The sequence below is a fragment of the Pelodiscus sinensis genome, chromosome 6, assembly GCF_052426305.1.
Source record: "Pelodiscus sinensis isolate ZL-2025 chromosome 6, ASM5242630v1, whole genome shotgun sequence".
Taxonomy (NCBI): domain Eukaryota; kingdom Metazoa; phylum Chordata; order Testudines; family Trionychidae; genus Pelodiscus; species Pelodiscus sinensis.
In genome coordinates, this window is record NC_143057.1 from 75598782 (window position 1) to 75623991 (window position 25210).

The 25210-nt window shown below is 43.0% G+C and overlaps 1 protein-coding gene across 1 annotated transcript; it reads left to right on the forward strand.

The window, feature by feature from the left end:
• The first annotated feature begins 1284 nt into the window (after window positions 1-1284).
• On the forward strand, window positions 1285-20072 carry CETN3 (centrin 3). Its single transcript, XM_014578220.4, has 5 exons — window positions 1285-1457; window positions 4956-5091; window positions 8042-8156; window positions 16103-16294; window positions 19652-20072. The coding sequence occupies exons 1-5, from the start codon at window positions 1441-1443 to the stop codon at window positions 19693-19695; spliced, it is 504 nt and encodes a 167-aa protein (XP_014433706.1). The 5' UTR covers window positions 1285-1440; the 3' UTR covers window positions 19696-20072.
• The last annotated feature ends 5138 nt before the right edge of the window (window positions 20073-25210 follow it).

Consider the following 25210-nt stretch of genomic DNA (forward strand, 5'->3'; position numbering starts at 1 on the left):
GATTCCTTCAATTTTTATTCCTAACTGGAATATCATCAGGGCCCTTTCTGCTGACCAGGTGAAAAGGGACAACAATCGCATGTTTTGTAATATCAAATAATCCCGATAATTATTTAATGATTATCATACTAACTTGTATAAATGTATGCATAGTTTTCACCTAGAGATGTTAGCGTATACCTATTTACCGATAATTCTGGGCTCACTGCTTAATCCTCCTGATGGTTACATGCACCTTCCCAACTTCCTCCGTATTAGAAGCAGGAAGAGGTGGGTGCCAGCTCCACAGTAGCCCCTCCCCCTACCGGGGGGAGGGAGAAAGCAAGTGGGAGCCAGTACATGGAGGAGCCAATTTTTAAGTTGGCTTTCCATGTGTGCCAGCTCTTGCAGAGCTGCTTCCCACCCAGGCAGCAGCACTGCAGGGGGGGAAGGGCAGCTGGCTTTTAAGTTGGCTCCCTCCCAAGCACCAGCTTCCATCTACCCCCCCCCCCACCCCCTCGCCAGTGCTGCCTCGGTGGGAGGCAACAGGGGATGGCAGGTGGCTCCATTGGAGCTGACTGCCCACCTGCCGCAGCACTGCTGCCTCTGATACAGAGGCACAGCACTGGGGGGGAAGGGGGAAAGGACAGCCTGGCGGGAGTTGGTACGTGTCCTATTTTCACCCTCATACAGATCTATTTCAGATACCAGCAACTGCAACCTTCAATCCACAGCTCTAAAACTGAAGTGGAACAAGGAACTGGTAGAAAAAAAATGCTATTATTCAATATATAGACCAACCTGTGCTACAAGGAACCACAACACACACATTTTCCAGTGGATTACACTGGATAGGTGTGAGATAGCAGGGGAATGCTGAGCATTATTTACTTCTATTATTGTTCCAGTAGCACATTATGGTCTTGTGGTTACAGCACATCCAAATATGAGGGAATGAACACGTAATGTCTGGATGTGAAGACATGACCATCTACCATTTCCCAGCGCCGCAGACTCACAGGCGGGCCTGCAAAGCTCAGCCAGGGTGGACTGACGCCACAACGGAAGGGCGGAGTCTCCAAGATACATCCGGGACTCTCCCCATTTCCCACCGCTTTTGAAATTTAATCGTCCCTTCGCCAATGCAAAGCCCTGGGGCATTCTGGGTAAAAACGGAAGCTGCGTACCTCAACCAAACTAAATAGAAGGCGGGCAGAGTCACATTGGCTGGCAAGCATTTTAACCAATAAGAGGGTACGATAGAGAGGAGGGCGGGAGGAAGCGGGTGCTCAGCCAGTTAGCTTAGCGACAGAAGGGAGCACCGCTACTAGTGACTGCATTGTATCGTGTTTCCAAGGGGAGCTAGAGCGGCGCCCTTGCTGGTGTCCAGTGCCGGTGGCGGCGGGGGAAGCCCGGTCCGGTCCGGTCCAGCCCAGTCCGGCCGGGGGTGGGGACGCAACCATGAGTTTGGCTTTCAGGTCTGTACGGGCGGAGAGAGGCGCTGGAGTCTGGCCCCAGGCCTCATCTTGCGGGCTGCGGGGCGCGCGGGCCCAGTGGGCTAAAGCGGGGGGGGGGCTACGAGAAAAGCCGCTGTTGCTCACTGGGGGGGCGGCTTGGTGCCCCTCCCCCGGCCCTATACTGGGGCGCTGGAGTCCCAGCTCTGTCCTTTGTCGCTAGCTGTTGCCTGCTTCAGCCTTTCCTTGTGTCAGGGCAGTGCCCCTCCGACGAGACGTGGGCTTAGGGCTTTGCAGGGCTCCTGCCCATTTCAAGGAAGTAAAGAATCCCAGGGTCCTGCTGGATGCCGAGCAGAGCGCCTGACGAGGAGCATGGCAGCAGCTAGGTGACTTGCAGCCCTCCTCCTGCACGCTCGGTGTCCTGCCCCGTCTTCATCTGACAGGAACCGCCCCCGAGCAATAGTCATTAAGATTAGCTAAGATTTAGCCGCTCAGGATGATCCTGCGAGAAGATTAATGCAGACTTCATGGACAGACTGCCCCTTAATCTCTACAGACTGTTATTTAATGAGGGGTGTTGCCCTGTTTATGTGCGAGACCCATACAATTCAGATTTTTTTTGGAACTGTTTTGTTTTGAATACTTCATTGTTAAAACACATTTAGTTTTAAATAGCCATAACTTTGGAATGGCTTTGAATAAATTGCTTTTGCTGGCGAGAACAGGTAAGGCATCAAAAATAAATCCAGAATCTAGTGTTAAGATATCTTATCTGTCGGCATTTCACATACTATCGGCACAGTAAATAGTACTATACATTAGGAATGTAAAACCATTTAAATGGCTAACCAATAAGCATCGGTTTCCATACAGTTACACAGTTAACCTTTTACAGGCCTACCCTGCAGCAGAAGAAGTGGGTAAAATTGGGTCAGTTTCCCAGGTGTCATGGTAGATAGTCTATCACTGACTATTTTTAAATCAAATTTGATCTTTTTCCTAAATAGATGCTCGGAGAATTATTTTTTTGAGAGTTCTATGGCCCATGATATATAAGTGGTCAGACTAGATGATTACAGTGGTCCCTTTTGGTTTTAGAGTAGAATCTATGAAGGATGGCTCTAAACATCCTTTCCAAGTCCACCTTCTGTAGCTAACTGTGAGCTGTTTTAGTTCATTCTTAAATTTAGAAGCCGAGAGGCTGAAATAAAAAAAATGTCAATGGCTAGAGTACATAAATCCTACATAAATTCTTCAGCAGCTAAACATAGTAAGAGTGCAAAGTGAGTTTCATTGGTGCAAACCTTGGTTTTTCTTGTGTATATATATTTGCACAGGTACAACTACATTTTCTGAGCTTTAAGACCCCCAGCTTCTTGCTGTGGGAAGAAGCCAGACAGGATTACGAAAGCACTGCATTCTGGGACAGCTCTCCCTGGCCAGGAAGAGATGGAAGGGGAGGTGGATCTGTGCTCTACCATTGCCCCTCCCTGGGCTAGATCCACATTCATTGCCAGTAGTTAAGAAAAACTCTGTCCCTGCACTCAACTGCAGGCTTTTTCCCCTTCCTCCATTGGCCAGGAATCGAGGCAAATGCAGAATGGTCCAGAACCACCAACTTGCTCCTGCACCCTACCTCCTGTCCAGAGCCTGCTCCGTGGCAGCTCCCTCCTGCACACCGAAGTAAGGATGCTAAATAACAATTAATTTACTTGTTAAGTAGTCCATGGAATTTCCCTTGACTATTTGACTAGTAATTAATCATTTTTAAGCTGGTTCTCCCTGAGCACCAGTTCCCACGTGCCTCCCTGTGCTACTGCCTCTGTGAGAGGGGGAGGGTCAGTCGGCTATGTGGGTGCCAGCTTAAAAGCAAAGGCACTTCTGCCTGCATCCTCAGCAATTGTTTTTCACAGCAGAGCTGTTAGGGTAGCTGTAGGAGGAGGAACTGCAGTGGTAAAAGGAAACTGTCAATTTTGGGCCAGGCCTCAGGCCACCCTAAGGGGCCTCATCACCTAAGCCAGCCTTTTGAAGACATGGTTGAGACCAGCACACCATATTGGTCACCAGTTCCACCTCCCCTTATTTTTTTTTTCTCCTGACTATCCTCTTTCTACTGTGCTTCATCTTGTACCATGCCAAGTATCTGACGGTCTGCAGTGATACAACTATAATACATTCTCCATAATGCTACATCTTAAGATCATTATAAAGTTGAAGCTAATGCAAAATGGGGTTTCTGCATATAGGAGTTTAGTTTGAGCTTATGAAACTCACTGCACCATCTTCACTAACTATTTAGTTCCTTTCCAGCAGAGATTAGGATTTTAAAGTTTTAACCTGAACATGGCTACTTTTATGCATTTCTTTGGAGTGCCATTTGCTATTTTGGAGCATAATACAAGTGAAGTTTTATGGCAGTTTGTTTACTAATATATTGATACTGTAATTTTAATAGCTGAAAGGGTACCTAGAGCATTGGGTGGGTATCTTTTATAAATATAAATACATATAGGTAGTCTTCAATTTACAACGTTTGGCTCATGATAGAAGGCCCTTAGAATGTTCCTGAATTGACTTTTCGACTTTCCGATGCTCAGTTCCACAATCAAGTGGATTGTGGTTTTGAGTTGTGATAATTTTGTAACTCAGATTTTAAGGAACCAATTGCATCTTAAATCTAAGGACTGCCTGTTAAAGAAATGGTTTCAGACCTGAGAGACTGCCTCTCTAGCTGTGTGAAAACAGGTATTTATGATTGTGGGAGAAGCTACTAACAAGACATTTCCTGCCATGGTTATTCCAATCTGGTGTTCACTGTCCCACTTCGTTTGCCAGATTTGTCAGTATTCCGGATGCTCAGTAAATCTTCCTTGTTTGTTTCTCTTGGGCATTTGGAAGAGTTGGAATGGGGGATTTAGGGTGGTCAGATGTCAAGTTGTATGGGAAAATCATTAGATGTTTAGTTTTTTGGATACTGTATGTATTAGAACACTAGAGGTATGGCCTATATTACAAGTTTTTATAAATAAACAATTCTGGCTGTACCAATGTATCTCTCTTTGCGATTGGGCAAGTCACTTGAGCCTCTCTTCCTCCTTTTGCTCATTGTGCAAAATGGGTAGAATATCTACCTACTTCCTGAATATGTCGGTATGTTAGGGCTTGTCTAGACTACATTCCTCTTTCGGGGAAAAAAATAACTTTTTCAAACGAGCCCATACTCATTTTTTCAGGAGTACAGGTTCTTTTGAAAAAGGGTTCCCTCGCCCCCAAAAAGAACCCGTCTAGAGTGTGGTTTCACTTTCGAAAACCCCTTTTTTTGAAACAGCAATCAGACGCAAATGAAGCATGGGATATTTAAATCTCTGCTTCATTTGCACTTTTGATCGGGCTTATTTACATTCCTCTTTCGACAGAGAAATGTAGTCTAGACGAGCCCTTATTTATAATTGTAAAATGCTTTAAAGATGATATTCTATCAGTAGTAATTATTTACAATAGTTTATTTTCTCTAACTTGTAGGAATGATCTTGCAGTAGACAAAACCAAAAGGAAGAAAAAAAGAGAACTGACTGAAGAACAGAAGCAAGAAATTAAAGATGCTTTTGAGTTGTTTGACACAGACAAAGATAAAGCAATAGATTATCATGAGTTAAAGGTAACTTCTGTTTTGTACTTACGTTTTGATGGCCTATATTTTTAAAAGAGCTCAGCTCACATTTAGACACGCCTACATTGGTGAAGGAGTGGTTACATTTCAAAAGTGACTGGATTTTGAGTGAGACCCAAATAGTCATGCACAGTCCTTCCCCTCCCATATTAGTGGCATAATATGTGGATTCTGCGTAACAGGGGTCTCAGTCCCAACTATCTCATAGATGGTTGAAGCACTAAAATTGGCAAAAAAATTAGTTTATCCCTTCAACAGGGAACTGTAGCTATACAGTTGCAGATCTGGGATTTTCCAGGTTGAGTAGAACAAAGTAGGAGAGTCTAGTGAAATCAACCTGATCTCCATAGTTGCACAATAAATGTAGAGTTCTTGCTGTATCATAGTAATCGGTTGTGTGTGTGTGTGTGTGTGTTTTTTAAAGGAACTTGTTTACATGAAAGATGCAAATTAAGAACTGTGGAGTTAGGACCAGGATTTGCTAACTGGAACCTCTTAACAGCGAACGTGTTGACCCATGGGACTCAAATTTAGTGTTCTAAACTTATGTAAGGGTATTGGGAATCTTTCTCTGTTTTCCCCTCTTGCTACAGGCCTTCATCCAGATGGTCATCTCTACAACTAGGAGAAGTTTAAAGTTGCAACCTCTGTTAGCCAGTCCCCCTTCTTGGAAATTGTAGGGATGATAATGGAAGTTGGTGCACATTTTTATGAATCAGTATTTTCTGGATACAGAATTTTGCTTTCGGGAAGGCAGTGCTTTTTTATTATGTAACTAGTTGGGCTTCTCTAGGAGGAAATAGCTAGTTGGACTCATAGGCTATGTCTACACTACAGTGCTGTATCGGAAAAAGGTATGCAAATTGCACTCCGCAATTTGCGTAGCTTTTTTCCAATAGCTTTTTTGGAAGAGGCTTTTCTGAAATTTGGCTCTTCTACACTGGGCCAAATTTCAGAAAAGCCTCTTCTTTTGGAAGAGCTGTTCTTCCTCATGGGAGGAGAAAGACAGGGCTTTCGAAAGAGCGCCACAAAAAAAAGCGGAAGAGCAGACGTGTTCCCTGGAGTGTAGACATAACCATAGCGGCTTTGTGAAGACAATGCTAGAAGAAAAGAAGATTGTTTATTTTATGTAACTTGTGTTCTCTGTATAGAAATGATAACTCCTCTCCACATCTGTTTCAAAACTCAGAAACTTCAGGTCTTCTGAAGGTGGAGGAGAACTGGGGACTTTTGGTGGAGAGTGGATGTTTTATACCTCTGGCCAGTACAGTTAGGATTCACAGGAAGTACTTGTATCCCCGTTGTTACTTCAGAAATGGTTCAATAGTTGTATAGATTAGCTATGTGACTTGACTTCTATGCGTTGGTTCTGAAGATATGACAATTGGAGAATAAAGGCGTAGAAGACCAAGCAGCTCCCTTTCCTGTATAACCCTTATCTTCAGTAGAATTTGGATGTATATAAGTGGGAATGGATTTGACAAATGTGTTTGAGTGAATGCCAAAATTCTTAATTTAGCTATAGACTGTTCTTACAAATGTTCACAGTTGCAATAAAAGAATACAGTTTAACATTTCCCTCTTAATTTATGAAAGCAACTCAATCCTCTTAAGGGAAAACAATCAACTTGCCCACTAGATGTATTTAGCACATGTTATAAAATCTCTAAAAGCATGACATTTTACATATTTTGGCTTCACTTTGTGGTCTTTTATAAGTACTAATTTGAGAACACTTTGTTTTATTTATGATTGTATGTACAGGCAGTCCCCGACTTACGTGGATCCGACTTATGTCGGATCCGCAGTTATGAACGGGGCTTTTCTCGCCCTGGAGGACACTGACTGCGGGACCTAGCGGTCCCGCCGCCCGTGTACTCCGGAGCAAAAAAAGCTGCTCCACGTCTCCCTGGTCTACAGACCAGGAAGACGCGGAGCATAGCCACAGAGGGGCTCGGGCAACCCAGGGGCGCCTAGGCTGTCCCGCCGCCGGCTTCCCCCGAGGCTTTGCAAAGCTGCGGAGGGGTTGCAGACCAGGGAGACGGGGAGCAAAGCTGCGGAGCACGCCCTTAGGGGGACAGCTCAAGCGCGCCCGGGCTGTCCCGCTGCGGGCGTGCTCCAATGCTTTGCTCCCCGTCTCCCAGGTAAGCAGACCAGGGAGACGGAGCAAAGCCGTGGAGGACTTGGGAGTCCCGCCACCCCCGTCTCCCTGGTCTGCTGGGGGAGGGAGGGTGCAGCTAGTGCCCCCCCCCTCCCAGCAGACCAGGCTTTTCTTGCGTACCTCTGGGGTAGAGCAGCTGGGGGCTGCTGGGTTGGTCCCGCAGCGCCGCTCCGGACCAACCTGGCAGCACCCCAGCTGGTCTGCCCCAGGAGTCCTGATTCAGCTGCTGCTGGTCAGTTTCAGCAGCGGCTGAATCAGGACTCCTGAAGCAGAGCAGCTGGGGTGCTGCTGGGTTGCTCCAGTAGCGCCAAGGTTGCTCCAGTAGCGCCCAGCTGCTCTGCCCCAGGCGTCCCCAAGTCAGCCGCTGCTGAAACTGACCAGCGGCTGACTACAGGAAGCCCGAGGCAGAGTTGCTCTGCCCCAGGCTTCCTGGAATCAGTCGCTGATCAGTTTCAGCAGCAGCTGACTTGGGGACGCCTGGGTTTCTTAAGTTGAATCTGTATGTAAGTCAGAACTGGCGTCCAGATTCAGCCGCGGTTGAAACTGATCAGTTTCAGCAGCGGCTGACGCCAGTTCCGACTTACATACAGATTCAACTTAAGAACAAACCTACCTCCCTATCTTGTACGTAACCCGGGGACTGCCTGTATTGAAGTCTGTTTTTCTCCAATCATCCACATTTTATCTTGGCTAAGATACTAACTTATGTAAAAAGAGAACTGTCCAATATATATTTTGAAGATGGTATATTGTTGTACATCTGTTTTATTCCAAAAGGTGGCAATGAGAGCTTTGGGTTTTGATGTAAAAAAAGCTGACGTATTAAAAATACTTAAAGATTATGATAGAGATGCAACAGGCAAAATCACCTTTGAAGACTTCAATGAAGTTGGTATGTATACGATTTTAAGTATATATTGAAAGTTGGTTGGGGAAACTTAGTTATAAGAAATGGTATTAATGTGGAGTCTGCAGCTTGTCCTGGTCCATTTCTTAACAGTATTATTGAACAAAAATTGGGCTTTACTTATTGTGTTGACTGGTGTAAGTAGAGAAGAATAATTTTTTCCCCAATACTCTTTTTAGAGATTCCTTGTTTAAGGGACACTTACTAGGACTTACTTTTTTTCGGTAGCCCTTCACGTGTGTGTGTGTGTGTGTGTGTGTGTGTGTGTGTGTTCCTTTTATTGTTTTATCTTGCTCCCTTCCATTTTCACTTTGAATATGTCTCTTCATGGCATTTCTAGCAGCAGTAAACTATTAAAAACACAGCTGGTTCTCATTTGTGTTTTTTATTTGTAGAGCTTTCCAACAGCACCAGTCTATGAGACTAGAAGTGTACATAGCCCTAGTCTCTTTGGGGTTAAAATGATGTTTAGGGAAAACTCTGCTTTACAGAAGCATAGACATGGCTGTTTTGTGAATTTTGTAGGATTCTAGTCAGTGATGTGGAAGAAAAAAAGTAGTTGGGCACTGAAAAATGTACAAATCCTTAAAGAAATAAGTGCAGAACAGAGTAGTACAGTAGAACCTCAGAGTTATGAACACCTTGGAAACAGGTTGTTTGTAACTGAACAAAACAGTATGGGTCTTTCAAAAGTCTACAACTTAACATTGACTTATTACAGCTTTTAAGATTTACTATGCAAAAGAAAAATGCTGCTTTTAACCCTCTTAAGTTCTTTACTTTGTCAATTTTTTTAAGTTTTCCCTTTTTTTAGTAAAAACTTAAGAACAGCCAATTGTCTAGGTCGTTGTTTGAGGTTTTTCCAGTTACAGACTAACTCGCCTCCCCTCTGAACCTTTTTTAGTAGTTTAGCATAGTAGTGTACTGTTGCTTTTTTTTTGTTTTGTTTTGTTTTTGTCTCTACTGTTGCCTGATTGCTTACTTCCGGCTCCACAGGAGGCATGTGGTTGATGCTTCAGTTTGTAACTCTGGTATATGATACTGTCATTGCAGTTGATTCAAGGGGGGGGGGGGGAATATATCTTAACAGAAGTTGTTCACTTTAATAAACTTTTAATAGGTTTCTTGATTTGCCAAAAGGAAATGTTTAAGAAACTTTATTGCTAACTTTCTTTTTCTCTCTCTTTCTTACATGGTTTTGGGGCTTTTTTCATTTTTCCTAACTTAAGTACATTGATTCATACCTCCCTACTCTTTATAGTATATATAGATATGAATTTATTTTTGGAGGAAGTATTTTTTGCCTGACTGGTGTTGCTTCTGGTGAGATGGAATTTCTCTTCTCATGTATGTGCTTTCCTGTTTTTTTTTTCCTCTTCTTATCTCTTATGTTCAACCAATCTCTCTTCTTCTGTCCCTATTCCTGTTTTGAGAGGCCATGAAGCAGCTCAGCTGGACAGCACCATTTTCAGCATGATGTTCTTGTCTGAATTCATCTCTAAACTGAGTCATTCTGCTCTGGTGAAAATGACTTGGCTCTTACTACTTCACTGGTACGGGATACTTCATCTAGCTGAACAAACTGGAATGAGTGGGAGAATGTGAGATACAGGAAGGACAATTCTCATCCAAGAATTTACAGCACAGTAAAATTAGTTGAGCCACATTGTTTTCTTATAGAAGAAGTACACCTTAATCACCTTCACTACATACCAAAAGTTGTTTACTAGCTTAAACTTCGGAATGAACCACATTAAAAAAACAGAGCTGGGAATGGGTGATGGGATGGATCACTTGATGATTACCTATTTCCTCTGGGCAACTAGCATTGATCACTGTCAAAAGACAGGATACTGGGCTAGATGAAACTTTGGTCTGACCCAGTATGGCCATTCTTATGTTCTTTATATATTTTGGTTTATACAATCAAGTACAAAATATGTAAATTTAAAAAAAGGTAAATGTTTCAACATGCTCTTTAGATAAGTAAATCTTAATTTGTTATGGTCAAAGGTAGGGATGTAAAATCCTGTTTAATTGGTCAAACGAATTTAATCGATTAAAGAGGATGGTGGGAGTAGCCCATGCATGCTGGGGTTGGGGTGGAATGGTCCCCACAGCAGGCTGGGCTCCTCCAGCCTGGCTGCTCCCAGCCCACGTGGTCTGGGAACCAGCAGCCCTGGGCGGCATGCAGGACTGCTCCCAGTTAACAAGTACCCAGTGAAACGGTTACCTAGTAACATCCCTAGTCAAAGGACAGCTAAGATGATTTGGATAATATAATGCCTCTGTACATAATTATTTTAAAGCAGAATCAATTAACTCAAATTTTGCTGCATAGCCATAATAAATTTGTGAGCTTAGATCTATTTTTTTCCTGTCAAGTTCACTAAACCAGACATTTCATTCCATCTATAAACAATAACAAGTTCCTCATGGTTCTGTAAGCCCCAACAGGGAGGAAGTATTTATAGTTGCTTAATGAAAGTCATAAATAACAAGTCCTGTAATACAAGACTTAGCAGGTACAAAGAGTGTAAAGATATTTTCTCTGGTTCCAGAAGTGGGTGAAGCAATTATTAGAAAAATATTTTGACATGACATATTATTTTGTCTTGCATTTCTCTCTGGTATAGGACTGACACATGGATTTGATAAAAATAATCAGGATTGATTAAGCCTTCCTGGATTAACATAATGTTTTATTTAGTAAAAGCCTCCTCAATATACTGTGAGTGTATGTGAGGTCAAAGCTTTTTTTCCACAGATTATAAAACCAGAAGGGGCAATTTTGATCACCTTTTGTATAACAGAATGAAGGACTAGTCTGACTTTATTCCTGTTTCAAATAGAGCATAGCTTTTAGAAAAACATCCAATCTTAATTTAAAAATTTCAAGTCATGGATAGAGATGTAAAATTTCAATGAATTGGCTAATTGAATTTGCAATTTGCATTGACTGTTCTATTAGTCAATAAGGGAGCTTCCGCCTTTGGGCTGTAGCAACATTCCCAGGGCTGTTGCTACACTTCAAAGGCAAAAGTGCTGTAAGAGAGCATGGGGCCAGTGGGGGACACAAGTAGTCCCTTGCTGGCCCCATACTCCCTGCAGTGGTTCAAAGCGGCAGTGCCACAGGGAGCCCAGGGTCAGCTGGGGAGTCTGATAGAGGCAGCAAGGGGGGGGGGGGGGCAGGGAGCGACTAGTTGACTTGTTCCCATCACTAGTAATGGAGCATCCACCTGACCTTTGGTAATTTACTCAAATGATTAATTACTCTTACTGTTTTTTGTTTTTTTTGAAGTTTGTATTGTACCTCTCATTTAGATACTCATCCTTTTTAGTGCCCAACTGCTTCTCTCTCAGTATCAAGAGGATTCCACAAAAATTTGAAACAAGACCATCAATCTATACACTCATAGTAGAGCTTTTCCCAACATATCAGTCTGAAACAGATTATGGCTGGGTATGTGTAGGATATGTCTACATTGCAGTTTACTGCCAGTTCTTTTGTCGTTCATGAGTGTTTAAAAATTCCCCACCCTCTGAATATCTAAAGTTTTGTCACGACAAGTGCAAGTATGAATTCTGCTTTGTCAGTAGGAATGCTCTCCTGCCAACTAAGTGAAAGTCACTCATGAGGGTTAGAAGTATTTTGTTGACAAAAGTGTTGACAGACAGCATTCACGTGCACCAACTTTTAGCAACAAGTCTGTGTTGACACAGCTTTGTTGCTAAAAGCTGCTTAATGTAGACAAGCCTCAGGCCTGGTCTACACTGGGAGTTTAAGTCAAACTTAGCCACAATAGGTTAATTTTCTAAACAATGAGTTTAGACTACCAAGTCCCTTCGATTGACTTTAAAGGCTGTTAAAGTTGATTTCTGTACTTCTGCTTTCATGAGGAGTAACTGCTAAATTTTATCTTGCATGGCCGACTTTCCAGTAGTGCAGACATAGTGCTGTGAAAATAGGTGTTCTTGGCCTCAGAGGTGTTCCACAGTGACTGCTCTGGTCACAACTTTGAACTTTACTTCTCTCCAGGTGAACAGGGAAAGACTCGGGAAAACTTGAATTTTGTTTCCTGTGTGACCAGCATGGTGTGCAGATCTCAGCGTATGTAACACACGTGAGCAGCACACCTGACCATGAGTTCCATGCCTTTGAGCTTCATGACTTCGCAGGATTGCATTTGAGCTCCAGCATGGAGCATGCAGGAAATCCTGGACCTCATTGCTGTGTGGGAAGAGCAATCTGTTCTCTCAGAACTACAAACCAGCAAAAGTAACACACATCTATGCCAAGATCACAAAGGAAATGGAAAAAGGAAACACCAGGGATACCCAGCAGTGCCAAACGAAAATAAAGGAGCTGAAACAGTTCAATCAGAAGACAAAGGAGACAAGCAGACGGTCTGGAGCATTGCCACAAAAACACTGCTTCTGCGAGCAACTGTGATCTTTGTGAGGGGACCTGACCAGCTTCCCTAGCCAGTCCATGGATTCCTCCCAAGACACTGAGGCAGCAGTGTGGAGGATAGAGTGGAGGAGGAGAATGATCAGCAGGTGAGCGGGACAATAGAGGTCAGAGAGCCAAGAATTTTTTTATAATATTGGAAATAATCCTCTTCTTCCAGGACATCTCACAGTTGGGCACTGATCCCAAGGAGGAGCTCTTTAATCCTCCTCACAAGGCCTGCCTTATTTCATCCTCCATGGTAGGACACCTTTGAACACCAATCCAAGCAGCAAGTGGTCTAGCATTATTGTAGCATAAGTTCCAGATTTCTGGCCACATTGTCAGCATTTGTTCCCTATCATCTGTATGATTGGAGAAGATGAATATCTTGTCTCACATGGCAATCTGGATGAAGCAAGGGAAGCTATTAGCTGATGTCTCTGCAGTAAACCTCTGTTTTCTCATCCCCAGTGAAGCATGGCTTGAGCTTCTTTGCTGTTCTGCTGACACACCTGGACAACCTCCCCCTTCCTGCCCATTTGCTTCTGTGGAAAAGGAAAGTTGCACTCTCCCAGCAAGCTAGAGGGGAAGCGCTCGACACATGAGCATCACGTGAGCCCTTTTCCTACTCTGCTGTCATGCCCGGAACCCACAGGCTCATGCCTGGACTCTCCTTTACCATGCGTGCCACTGAACTGAGGCTAGGTGCTACCCTAAGAACTTTGAAATGTATCTGCTGCAAAGTGGCTGCCTAAAAACATAACTGAGGCCTTGTACATAACACATCCCTGTTGTCTTTAGACAGACCTTCATTTTATTCTAATAGATTAGACTTTACACTCTACAGTGTCTCTCTTGTAAAGTCAGCCCTTCACTTTTTGTTACAGCAGTGAGCTTGCAGCACATTCCTCCGGCCCTACCATCTGTCCACCTGGCACAAATTCACAAGCAAAAATGGACTAGGGAAGAGATGTTCAAGAAGCAAAGGCAATCTGCCAACTTGGACAGGGAGTATGTAAATGAATGGAGGAATGCGCTGCTGAAGGTGATGTGAGCATGAGGAAAGGAGAGTTTGCAGGGAATGGGAAGTAGGCATCAGGAGAGTGTGTCATCCATAGTGGATGTGATGGACCGCATGGTGGCCCCTCCAGCCCTTGCAGATCAGTGTTGCCTCCTCCCAGGGGCCCTAGAACACAGGGTAGAGGGGAAAGGGGGAGTCAAGGGCAGCCTCACACTGAACCCCCAGGGATGCATCACGAAGCAAAGGGCTCTCTCTCTATTGTGATCGTTCTCCCCTTGCCCCCAAAGCTCCCACCCTGGACTCCTTTTCTGTCCCTGCTATGTTTCCTCAATAAAAAACACATGATTTCTGAACAATAGTCTCTTTATTATTTGTATTGAAGGAATGTGGGCATTACAGGCAAACACACTGATGCAGGGGCTCTTGTTGAGAGCAACATGAAGGATTCTTAAAACTGGTCATTCATAAAACTATATTTCAAAGCTTCTCTGATTTGCATTGTCCCCCGCTATGCCCTCCTATTGCCCTGGTATCTGGCTGCTCAGAATCCATGCCTCTGCATTCCACCCTGACATACATTTTCCCCCTTGCTTTCACAAATATTATGGAGCACATATATGCCACCGCAATGGGAATGTTGCATTCGCTGAAGTCGAACCTAGTTAAACCTTCCCTTTAAAGCCCCAAAAGAGGATTTTAGCACCATTCTGCACTTGCTTAGCCTTTAGTTGAATTGCTTCTTACTGTGATCCAAGCTGCCTGTGCAGCTTCATGAGCCATAGGAGCAAGGGATAGGCTGGATCACCAGGAATCTTTGTTGGCATTTCAGTGTGTCTGATTATAATTTTCTGGTCTGGTGGGAAAGTTGCAGATTTCCAACGTAATAGTAGGTAAAGATGCTCATGTCATTCACCTTTCTTGACCATCCCACATTGATGACGGTGAAAAATTGGGACCCACCAGCACCATTGAGAAGTACCCCCTTACAGTTTATGTACTACTTGCCAAAGTGGTCAGGTTCCAAGATGGGGATGTGTATTCCATCTGTCACCCTACTACAGGGGAACCCCAGCGTGGCAAAGTCCTCCACATTTCCTGGAGTCACTTGTTGGATCGGACTGCACATTTCCCTGCATAGCAGGCTGCCACCACAAAGGGAATGTTGTGTTTGCTGATGTCTAACTTAGTTAGACCTTCTCTTTAATGCCCAAAAGCACATCAAGAAGTATCCATTGCAGTTTACCCCGCAGTGCATCGCTCTCAAAGTCAACAGTAGCCACCCTACTGGGGATGCGCAACTTTGTACTACATCAAATGTGCACCGTAGGGACATGCACCTTTGACTTTGCAAAATCGGTTGCTTAAAAATCGACCTTACTAAATTCGACCTTCTCTCTGTGTAGACATGGCTTAAGTCTCCTACAGACAGGTGCTGTGAGAAAGATCTATATATCAAAAGCACAAATGAGGTTAAAGTGCTTGTCAACCTGTAGTGTAGCTGGATGTGCCACAGTGAGAAAGATATATGGGGAAAATAGAAAAGAATAAAGTAAGCAAGAATATAAATAAACTAAGCATAAGTATATTGAACTAAACTAAAAAAAAAATGTAAAGTGCTATCAAAGTATACATCCAATGACTCTCTACCCTCAACTTTTATATTTCTTTTTACATTGTATGCCCGAGCTTTTCACTCCCTGAATATTATTAGTCTATACATAAGAATGTATGCTTATAAATAAATATTCAGGGAGTGAAACACACTCTTGTCTATCTAAGCTAGGTATACCATGTGCCTCATGTTAGTGTTTGAGCACCTCCTTAGTTGTTGATTTTTATCTTTAACTGTTGCTTCCTCTAATATAAAATACGTCCTGAAAATGTAGATATTGGGAAGTAATCATTAAGGCCTTTTTGCTAGAAAATGTAAAAAGAAAGATTGATTCAGAGTGGTTCACTGTCCTCTTAAGCTATTGGCTTAATAGGACTCTTACAGACTGATTCTTTTTTGCTTTGTAATAATGCTGCTCTAGCTATGCAGTGCCTCAGCTGATGCCTTTCCACTGAAATACAGCAAATATTTAATATCCAAATTGGACATCTTGTCTTCACAGGAGGCAGTATTTGAAGAGAGATTCCTCTCTGGCCCAATCCTAAAATTTAGTGTTGACACAAATTCACTGAAATGCATGAAACAAAGATGAGTCTGGGGTATTAACATATCTGAACTTAGGAACTGCAACAGCACAAAAACTGTTATAACTAACTAGAAATGCCAATGTTTAAGCCTTTAATTGTCAATTTAAAATGCCTGATTGAAAGCTAAGAGAAATCTGAACAGGTGAATTAATTTTAGAAGCCAGAATTTTAGGAAAAGTATTAACTTCACTTAGAAAGTTGAACTGGGACATTGTGAAATTGCCATTTTTTAAATAAATGATATTTTCCTTATATTAGTGACAGACTGGATATTAGACAGAGATCCACAAGAAGAGATACTCAAAGCATTCAAATTATTTGATGATGACGACTCAGGTAAAATAAGCTTGAGAAATTTACGTCGTGTTGCTAGAGAACTGGGTGAAAACATGAGTGATGAAGAACTGCGGGCTATGATTGAAGAATTTGATAAAGATGGAGATGGAGAAAGTAAGTATTGGACTGAACAAAACGAAACTCATTTTGCCTAGTTATTTTAATTTGCTTTGTTATTTTTGTCCCATTCTTAACTTAAAATGTGTTCTGATTTGAGAAGTGATTAGAAAGCAGGCAGTGTTTACATTCTTTGTTTGCCTTTTAAATGACATTGCAGAACACATGCTCAGTTGACAAGAAATTAATAGCAGTGATTACTATTATTTATTTAAATTCTGCAAAAACATTTGGAACTTGAAAGTTAAGGTTGGTTCTTTCTTGTTTAAACGTGATTACTGGTAACTCCAGATCAATCTTGGTATATTAGAATTCTAGTTAAGGTGCAGTTGAAATTGGAATTTGAGTCAAACATGGAACTTCATTATGCCACTTGAATTGAACTACATTGTAGTCCTTTCCACACAAATCAAGAAATACTTAACTGAATTGGGAAAATAGACTATGTGAACATATTCTATTATCAGTAGAAAACCAGTAATGGTGGTAGCTAGTTTTCTTCATCATAATGATTGCTACTCTTCTCGGGTACTTTCTTTTGAGAATATCTTTAAATACTATAACTGTAATAAAATACAAAAGTCCTGTGATTTCCTTGAAGTTTAAGTACATTTGGTACTCAAAAATTGCAACTTTGATAGTTCTGTGGGCTGAAATCCTCAAATTATCCTTCTAATAGGTGCTGCACATGAAGTTGTAAATGCAAAGCTTCCCTCTTCCTTGACTTTCTTCCCCACAGCATCTTCACAGTTGACCTCAATGCTTCTTTGAAAAGAAATACAGGACTATGTAGCACTTTAAAGACTAACAAGAAGGTTTATTAGGTGATGAGCTTTCGTGGGCCAGACCCACTTCTTCAGATCAAATAGTGGAAGAAAATAGTCACAACCATATATACCAAAGGATACAATTAAAAAAAATGTATCCTTTTGGTATATATGGTTGTGACTATTTTCTTCCAGTATTTGATCTGAGGAAGTAGGTCTGGCCCATGAAAGCTCATCATCTAATAAACCATCTTGTTAGTCTTTAAAGTGCTACATAGTCCTGTATTTTGTTTCAGCTACACCATACTAACACGGCTACATTTCTATCACTCTTTGAAAAGAGGATTTTTAAGATTGAGAGAATAATTTAGTCTGCAAGCATATTAAGTCCTTGGCCTTTCTGTCGAAGTTGCCATCAGGGGTACCAGTTGTGATGGTAACTTGTTATGTGGACACGATGTAAATAGGAATTGAATGGAGACCACCAATTTATTTAGTGAAGATTATTGAGTTGTAACTACTTTGGGTCACTGCTGACATTTCTGAATTCAAAACAATGACCTAGCCATGAAAGTCTCCATTTTCTATTATCCACTGAACCATTCATTCTTCTCACTAGATATTCAAGTACAGGCAGTCCCCGGGTTACGTACAAGATAGGGACTGTAGGTTTGTTCTTAAGTTGAATCTGTATGTAAGTCAGAACTGGCATCCAGATTCAGCCGCTGAATCTGGACACCAGTTCTGACTTACATACAGATTCAACTTAAGAACCCCAGGCGTCCCCAAGTCAGCTGCTGAAACTGATCAGCAGCTGATTCCAGGAAGCCCGGGGCAGAGCAACTCTGCCTCGGGCTTCCTGTAGTCAGCCGCTGGTCAGTTTCAGCAGCGGCTAACTTGGGGACGCCTGGGGCAGAGCAGCTCGGGTGCTGCTGGGTTGGTCCAGTAGCGCGGCCGCTCCTCGGCGCTACTGGGACCAACCCGGCAGCACCCTAGCTGCTCTGCCCCAGGCGTCCTGATTCAGCCACTGCTGAAACTGATCAGCAGCGGCTGAATCAGGACACCTGGGGCAGAGTAGCTGGGGTGCTGCCGGGTTGGTCCAGTAGCGCCAAGGAGCGGTGCTGTGGGACTTACCGGCAGCGCCCCACCTGTTCTACCACAGGGGCTTTGCTCCACATCTCCCTGGTCTGCTGAGGAGGGCACTGGCTGCGTCCCCCCCAGCAGACCAGAGAGACGCGGAGCAAAGCGGTGGAGGACCCAGGGCCAGACCCGCGGCGCTTCCAGATCAGCCGGAAGCGCCGGGGGTCCGGCCCCGGGTCCTGCGTGGCTTTGTTCAGCGTCTCCCTGGTCTGCTGGCTCCCGCAGCAGACCAGGGAGACGAGGAGCAGCTTTTCTCGCCCCGGAGGAGGCGGGCGGCGGGACCAGGTGTCCCGCCGCTCCAGACAAACGGGGATTTTCTTGCCCCGGAGGAATCTGCGGATCCGACATAAGTCGGATCCGCGTAATTCGGGGACTGCCTGTACAGGAATGCATGTGAAAGATGGAAAGCATACTGTTTATCTATTACTCCATTTACCTTTAAGGTTTTGTGTTTCTTTTAGTTCTGTAAAGCAAAATGACACTGTTAATTGCCATTCTTAAAAAAAAAAAATCTATTAATTGGTGTTCTGTTTAGCACCACACACCTGGTATGTTTATACCTGTAGCTGCTTCTTGCGCGCACGCCTTCCTCAGGCTTTATTTACCAATGCTGGAACTCTTGCCATGCTCTGTGAATCCCCAGGAGAAGTGAAAAGATAGTACTTGCAACTAGGGATGTTAAAATGCAATTAATTTACTAACCAAGTAGTTGAGTTTTTTTTGTTTTTTATCAACTACTCAATTAGTCAATAAAAGTAGTCAGTTCCAGCGCACTGTCTGGTTCTTGCTGGTTCACAGCATAACCTCCCCAGCTGCCTCTGCATTTTACAGCACAGGGAAGCCAAACTTCTCTGTGCTGTAAAATTCAGAGTGGCAACTGGGAGGGGAGAGGGTTGTATGCTGAGTCCTAAGAGACCTGCGGAATAGGGTCTGACCCAATGTTTCTGAGAGCCAGATTCCCTGTGCTGTAAAATGCAGAGCCGCAGCTGTGGGGATGTGACTAGTCGATAGTACTAACCAATAAGCTCCTCCCTATCGGTTAGTTGACTAGTTGCTAATATCCCTACTTGCAATTTGTCTGAATCGAAGGGAGTGAGTTTATTATACCAAGTTTGCATTAGGAGTGTTTGAGTGTAAATGACTGTTTATCCAATAAGAGGATGCTTATCAGTTAATGGTATCGGTTACACTCAATGAAGTCTCCTCCCAGGGAGTGGGCCTGCTCCAAGGGAGATTTCACAGCAAGCTCTGCAATATACCTGTTTATTATCTTCAATAAGCATTGAATCAGAGCTCTGCAATATACCTGTTTATTAACTTCAATAAGCATTGAATCAGAGCCTAAGAATATGAATGAGGAAGCTTTCAAAACAAGAATGCAGTATGTACATACAATATTTTTTCATTAATACCTCTATGTTTGTCCACCTTTTGTCTCTTATCACAGTCAATCAGGAGGAGTTTGTTGCTATTATGACTGGAGACGTGTGACGTTACAAGAAAGCAAACTCTGCAGCAAAAAAAGAGGTTTATTGGCTGTTAACATTGCAGTTGCTATCTTATGGTTCCATTTATTTCTGTAGTTGGACCCATGCAAAAAATTATTTTCCTCAAAGGACCAAAATAAATGTACATTTTATGTGCTGATATTTCAGTAATTTGTAACAATACATTTTAGAGTGAACAGTGTTAAGTTTGACATGTTTGAGTATTCATTTGTAAAATAGCTTTGTATAAAATTTCTAAATTAAATCATATTATACAAATCTTCTGAAGTTGACTTTGTTAGAATTAGCTATGGCCTTAGTTTTGATAAAGTTTTGATGACAAGCTTCCACTTTTAATAAAATGTTCTTTTATTATTGGTAGTTGAAAGCCTTGGTTTTTTGTTTTAATCCCAAACTGAATTGTACTGTGACTTAACTTGTTACTTTTGACAAAGCATATTCAAGACTTAGAGTAGATTCTTGTGCTGGATATTCATAGTTGCACCTCCATTGCATGGAGGTTCTGACTTTTAAAAAAAGTCATGACTTTTTAAGTAAACGAGCATTCTTCAGAGGAATTCTATTAGTTTGGGATCATCCACATACCAGTTTGGTTGTTTTGCTCAATGGCTGAAGCTGCAATATCTGGTATTGTTTAAAAGGAACAAAAATGCTCTTCACCGCACATAAATTTTTCCCTATGAAGCGCCCACTAAAATATCCACTGCATGTGTAAGCCTGTTTAATCTTTGGAATTCCTGGCCTCTAGAAACTGGTTCTTTTTTTTTTTTTTTTTTTTTTCCCTGTATAGATGCCAATGTTAGGTGGATTGAATTGTTCTTTATCATTATTACTGAAAAAGCACTTCACTATAGACATAGTTTTAGTGGTCTTTCGAAAAAAGACCTGAACTTACTTTGGTAAGGCATTTTCAGTGATAAGTTCCATTCCTTCTGAATGTGTGGTGACACATTTAGTAAGAGGCCATCATTTTGGTATTGATTCCAAGATTTCTAGGCAAAACGTTTTGGTTTTTTGATTTTTCTCAAAATTCATAAGGGGAAATTGAGGAACAAGTGGTGCCCTATATCTGTTTAGAAGAGCCACAGCTTCATGCACCTCTGCAGTTTTTTACAAAAACAATTTAATTTTTTTTTATTTTTAGTAGTTTAATCCAGTACTGTATTTGCTTCCTGCCCCCCCTACTGGTACCTGATTGTGTACTTCTGGTTCCAAATGAGGTTTCAAAAGAGGTTAACTAGTCTGTTAATTTTGGTGTTTAACTCTGAGGATCTACTATGCCCCTAATCAGAAGGAAAATAATTTGTTTTCCGTTTGAGAGCCACCTAACAGGTGGAATGGTGGGGGATGTTCAGCCAGAGAAAGGGAAACAAGGCAGATTGGAGGCTTGAGCCATTCCTTCCTGCCACTCTATCTTTTCTGAACCTGCTCCATGGTGGGGGACACCAGCTGCCTGCAGTCCCTTCAAAGCAGGGTGGAAGAAAGATGCTGGGGATCAGCAAGGAAAAGGACAGACACAGGGTCCATAGCAGAGGAAATGGGAGAAGAGGAGGGGATGAGAGGGAACAAAGCCCCTTGTATAGGGAGAAAAATTGGGTAAATCTGGTAATGAGGAATTGAAGTGCTCAAGCTGTTGGCACTGGCGTGGGAGAAAGGGCAAATTGGGGGCACAAAGACTGTCAGAGGGATAGATTGATGGATACTAGAAGGGGGAGCACAGAGAGTCTTTGATTTTTGAGAGAGAATGAGACCCTGATAGAGGGATAGTGGAATTTGGGGACTCCCCCACACAGCTCCATATCTGTTTGGGGGAAGAAAGGATGTTCCTTGGAGTTACAGGAATTGAGGCAGATGATGGGGGAAGATGGGACAGAGCTCATGGCATGTGGCAGAGGAGGAAATGAGGGATCTAGCATGATAGAATCATAGAATACTAGAACTGGAAGTGCCGCATGTGGCTCGCAAGCTGCAGGTTGGCCACGGCTGGTCTAGAATCATCCCTGATAGATGTCTGTCTAACCTGATCTTAACTCCAGTGATGAAGATTCTACAACTTCCCTAGGTAACTTATTTGAGTGTTTAATCACCCTGACAGGAAGTTTTTCCTAATGTTCAACCTAAACCTCACTTGCTGCTGTTTAAGCTCATGGCTTCTTGTCCTATCATCAGAGCCCAAAGAGAACAATTCCTTCCCTCCCCGCCCCCCCGTGACACCCTTTTAGTAGTTTTCAGGTATCTATCATGTTCTCTCTGTTTTCTCTTTTCCAAACCAAACAAGCCCAATTCCTTCAGCCTTGTCTCATAGCTCATGTTTTCTAGACCTTTAATCATTTTTGTTGCTCTTCCCTGGACCTTCTCCAGTTTCTCCACATCTTTCTTGAAATGTGCCCAGAACTGAACACAATACTCCAACTTCTTTCAAATATCGTGTTCAGTGCTGTATTTCTTCATCAAAGTTGGACATCCAAACTCTCCAGTCAGCGAACAGCGCCGCTGGTTAGATTGTGGATATCCTCCAGTGAGCCAATATATTTTCGTGTTGGGCATTCTACACCAACGTGCTGCATAGTTTGCAGACTGCAGAATGACTTCTCATGTCTTACTTACAACACTCCTGTTAATGGATCCCAGAATCATGTTTGCTTTTTTTGCATCAGTCTCACACTGTTATCTTATATTTAGCCTGTGGTCCACTATGACTCCTTAGTCACTTTTCATTCTGTATGTGTGAAACTGATTGTTTCTTCCTAAGTGGAGTGGAGTACTTGCATTTGTCCTTATTGAGCTTCATCCTAGAGGAGGTGAGGAAGATGTACGGAGTGACTGAAATAGAGGGGAGGGGAAGATAACACATAGGGAACTTGTGATGATAGTGGGAAGTGCAAGGATGCAAGGAACCCCTAGTACGTGAAGTGGGCTTAACCTATAGAAACTAAAAGTTTGACCCTGCCCCCCCCCGCACACACACAATTACTATTTTTATTACTGTTGCTGTTGTCTCTTCAGGACTCTCAGATGCTGACCTATTGAAGAGTGCAAATGAAGAAATGATAGTGTGCTGGTGAGTATAATACACCAGCAATGGGTAATAACCAGTCCATGGCTGGATGCAGTTCACCAGGGTTAGCTCCTGGCAGGCCGCCAACACTTTCTTTCCCTGCACCGTCGCAGGTACAGTTGCTTGGAAGCTTCTGTTGGCCAGGAATGGGGATCTGCAATCAATGGGAGCTTCAAGCAGCTTATTGCCGACTCTTGTGATACCCAGTGGTAGCTTGACACTTTGCTGCCCCTCCTTCCCCAGGTATTTCAGTGCCTGTTCTTGGTGCTTTCATTCCAGCGCAACTAGTTGTTACTTTATATCATTTAAGCACTTCTCTACCTGTCTGTCTTTCTCAATACTTTTTCTTTGCCTTGGTATTACTGGTGCAGTTTCTGCTGGGTTTTCTTGATGCTACAGCACCACCATTACTCTCAGGTCACTAGTGCCAAAGGTTTTATAGGTGTCTAGTTATTAGCACCTCCACATCTGCTGTATTGTTTTTGGTTGGGGGAGGGGGCAGCATCTCAATTTTTTTTCTTGTCAGTTGGCCTACTTGTTCTCTCAATATATTCAGTATTCTTCTCCCACCCCCTTTCTTCATGTATGGTATCAAAAGGAGTAAGAAAGATCTCTTAGCAAGTCCATACCATGTTAGCATGGCAGAACTGTATCAGAGGCTACATCTAGACTGCAGGCATCTTGTGCAAGAAGCTTTTATTAGAAGAGATCTTCAGCACAAACTTCCTGAGCAAGAGTGTGTCCACACTGCAAAAGCGCATCGAAAAAACTTTTGCGAAAGAGAGCGTCCAGACTGCATTGGTGCTCTCTCGAAAGTAAGCTCTGATTGCTATGCACAGAATGGCCCCCAGGGCACTTGTCCTTTTTCTTCTTTCCTCTTTTTGTACAAAAGAACCTCTCCTCCCTGTCCCCACACACCTTTTTGTGAAAGAGCGCTTTTGCTAAAAGGTGTTCTTCCTTGTAGAATGAGAAATACCTATGCCGGAAAAACCCCTCTGTATTTTGCGCAAAAACGCGCTTGAAGTGTGGACGCTCCACGAATTTTTTTTTTTTTGTAAAAATGGCCTTTTTTCCAAAAAAACTCTGTAGTGTAGACATAGTCAAAGATGGATCACACTGGCAATTAATCAGCTGTAGGAAGTGATAATTTTAGAATGTGTCTAACACTAATGCTACATCTACACTGTTTTTTGTGGAAGAGGAAATGCAAATGAAGTGCTCATTTGCAAAACTCACTCATTTGCATATTCTCTTCTGATCCTTTTTGAGGAAGTTGTTTTTTGAAAAGACGCAGTGTACATGGGGCCATTTTTCGGAAAAAACCCCTTTTGAGCAAGATCCCTTATTCCTCAAAAAATGAGGTTTATAGGATCTTGCACAAGGTTTTTTTCCGAAAAATGGCCTCATGTACACTGGGGGGGGAGGGGGGCGGTTTCCCCACAAAACTTCTGCAAAAAGGATTGGAAGAAAATATGCAAATGAGTGCAAGATTTGCAAATGAGCACTTCATTTGCATTTCCTCTTCCACAAAAAACAAAACAGTGTAGATGTAGCCTAAGTGAGGTCTCATTTTACAGGCATCCATTTGGAATGCCACATGCAATTTCTACTCCTCCCCCACCTAGGGTTGCCAGGTGTCCAGTATTTGCACTCTGTCCGGTAAAAAAAAAATAATCAGAATACCAGACATGTGCAATGTCCAGTATTCTCTGATTTTTCTGGCTGCGCACCGGAAGGAAGCCTGGCATGGGCAGGGGTGTGGCTGGAAGGTGGGAGCCTGTGATTGCACAGAAGCCTGGTGGGGGCAGGGGGCGTGGCTGAGACTCCCCCGCCCCCACCAAGCTTCTGCACAATCACAGGCTCCCAGTGCCCATCACGGCCCCGCCTCCCAGCTGGGACTCCCAGGCTGGGAGGCAGGGCTGCGATCGCCACTCTTGGCATATCAGAAGCCTAGGGGTGGTGGGGGGAGTGGCTGGGGGTCCCAGCTGGGAGGTGGGACCGCAATCACCAGTCTGGGCCCATCAGAAGGGGGGGGGGTGGGAGAGGAAGTACTTATTATCCTGTGGTGTGGTTTTTTTTTTTTTTTTTTTTGGCTTGTAAAAAATTTGTAGCCTGTGTTGGGTTTTTTTTGCTTGACCAAAATACTGTATGTCCGGTATTTTTTGGGGGACCATCTGGCAACCCTACTCCACCCCCCTTTTGCTTCAGGTGTGCAAAGGGCATGGCTAGAAACAGATACTTCCTAATTTGTTCTTGATTGCAAGAAATTCAAAGCCAAGATGGTAGAATGTAACTATTATCCTGAAAGCCACAGAATTATTGTGGTTCTAGCAGAAGAGTAAGCGCTGCTTTCTTGGCAGATAGAAGGTTAATTCTACCTCTGTTTATTCCTCACCAACATGCTTTTAAATAGGATTATTTAGAGAATGGCTTTAGTGAG

Coding starts and splice junctions, on each gene's coding strand:
- CETN3 (XM_014578220.4), top strand. Junction 8,157..16,102: donor TGAAGACTTCAATGAAGTTG/GTATGTATACGA, acceptor TCCTTATATTAG/TGACAGACTGGATATTAGAC. Junction 16,295..19,651: donor TAAAGATGGAGATGGAGAAA/GTAAGTATTGGA, acceptor CTCTTATCACAG/TCAATCAGGAGGAGTTTGTT.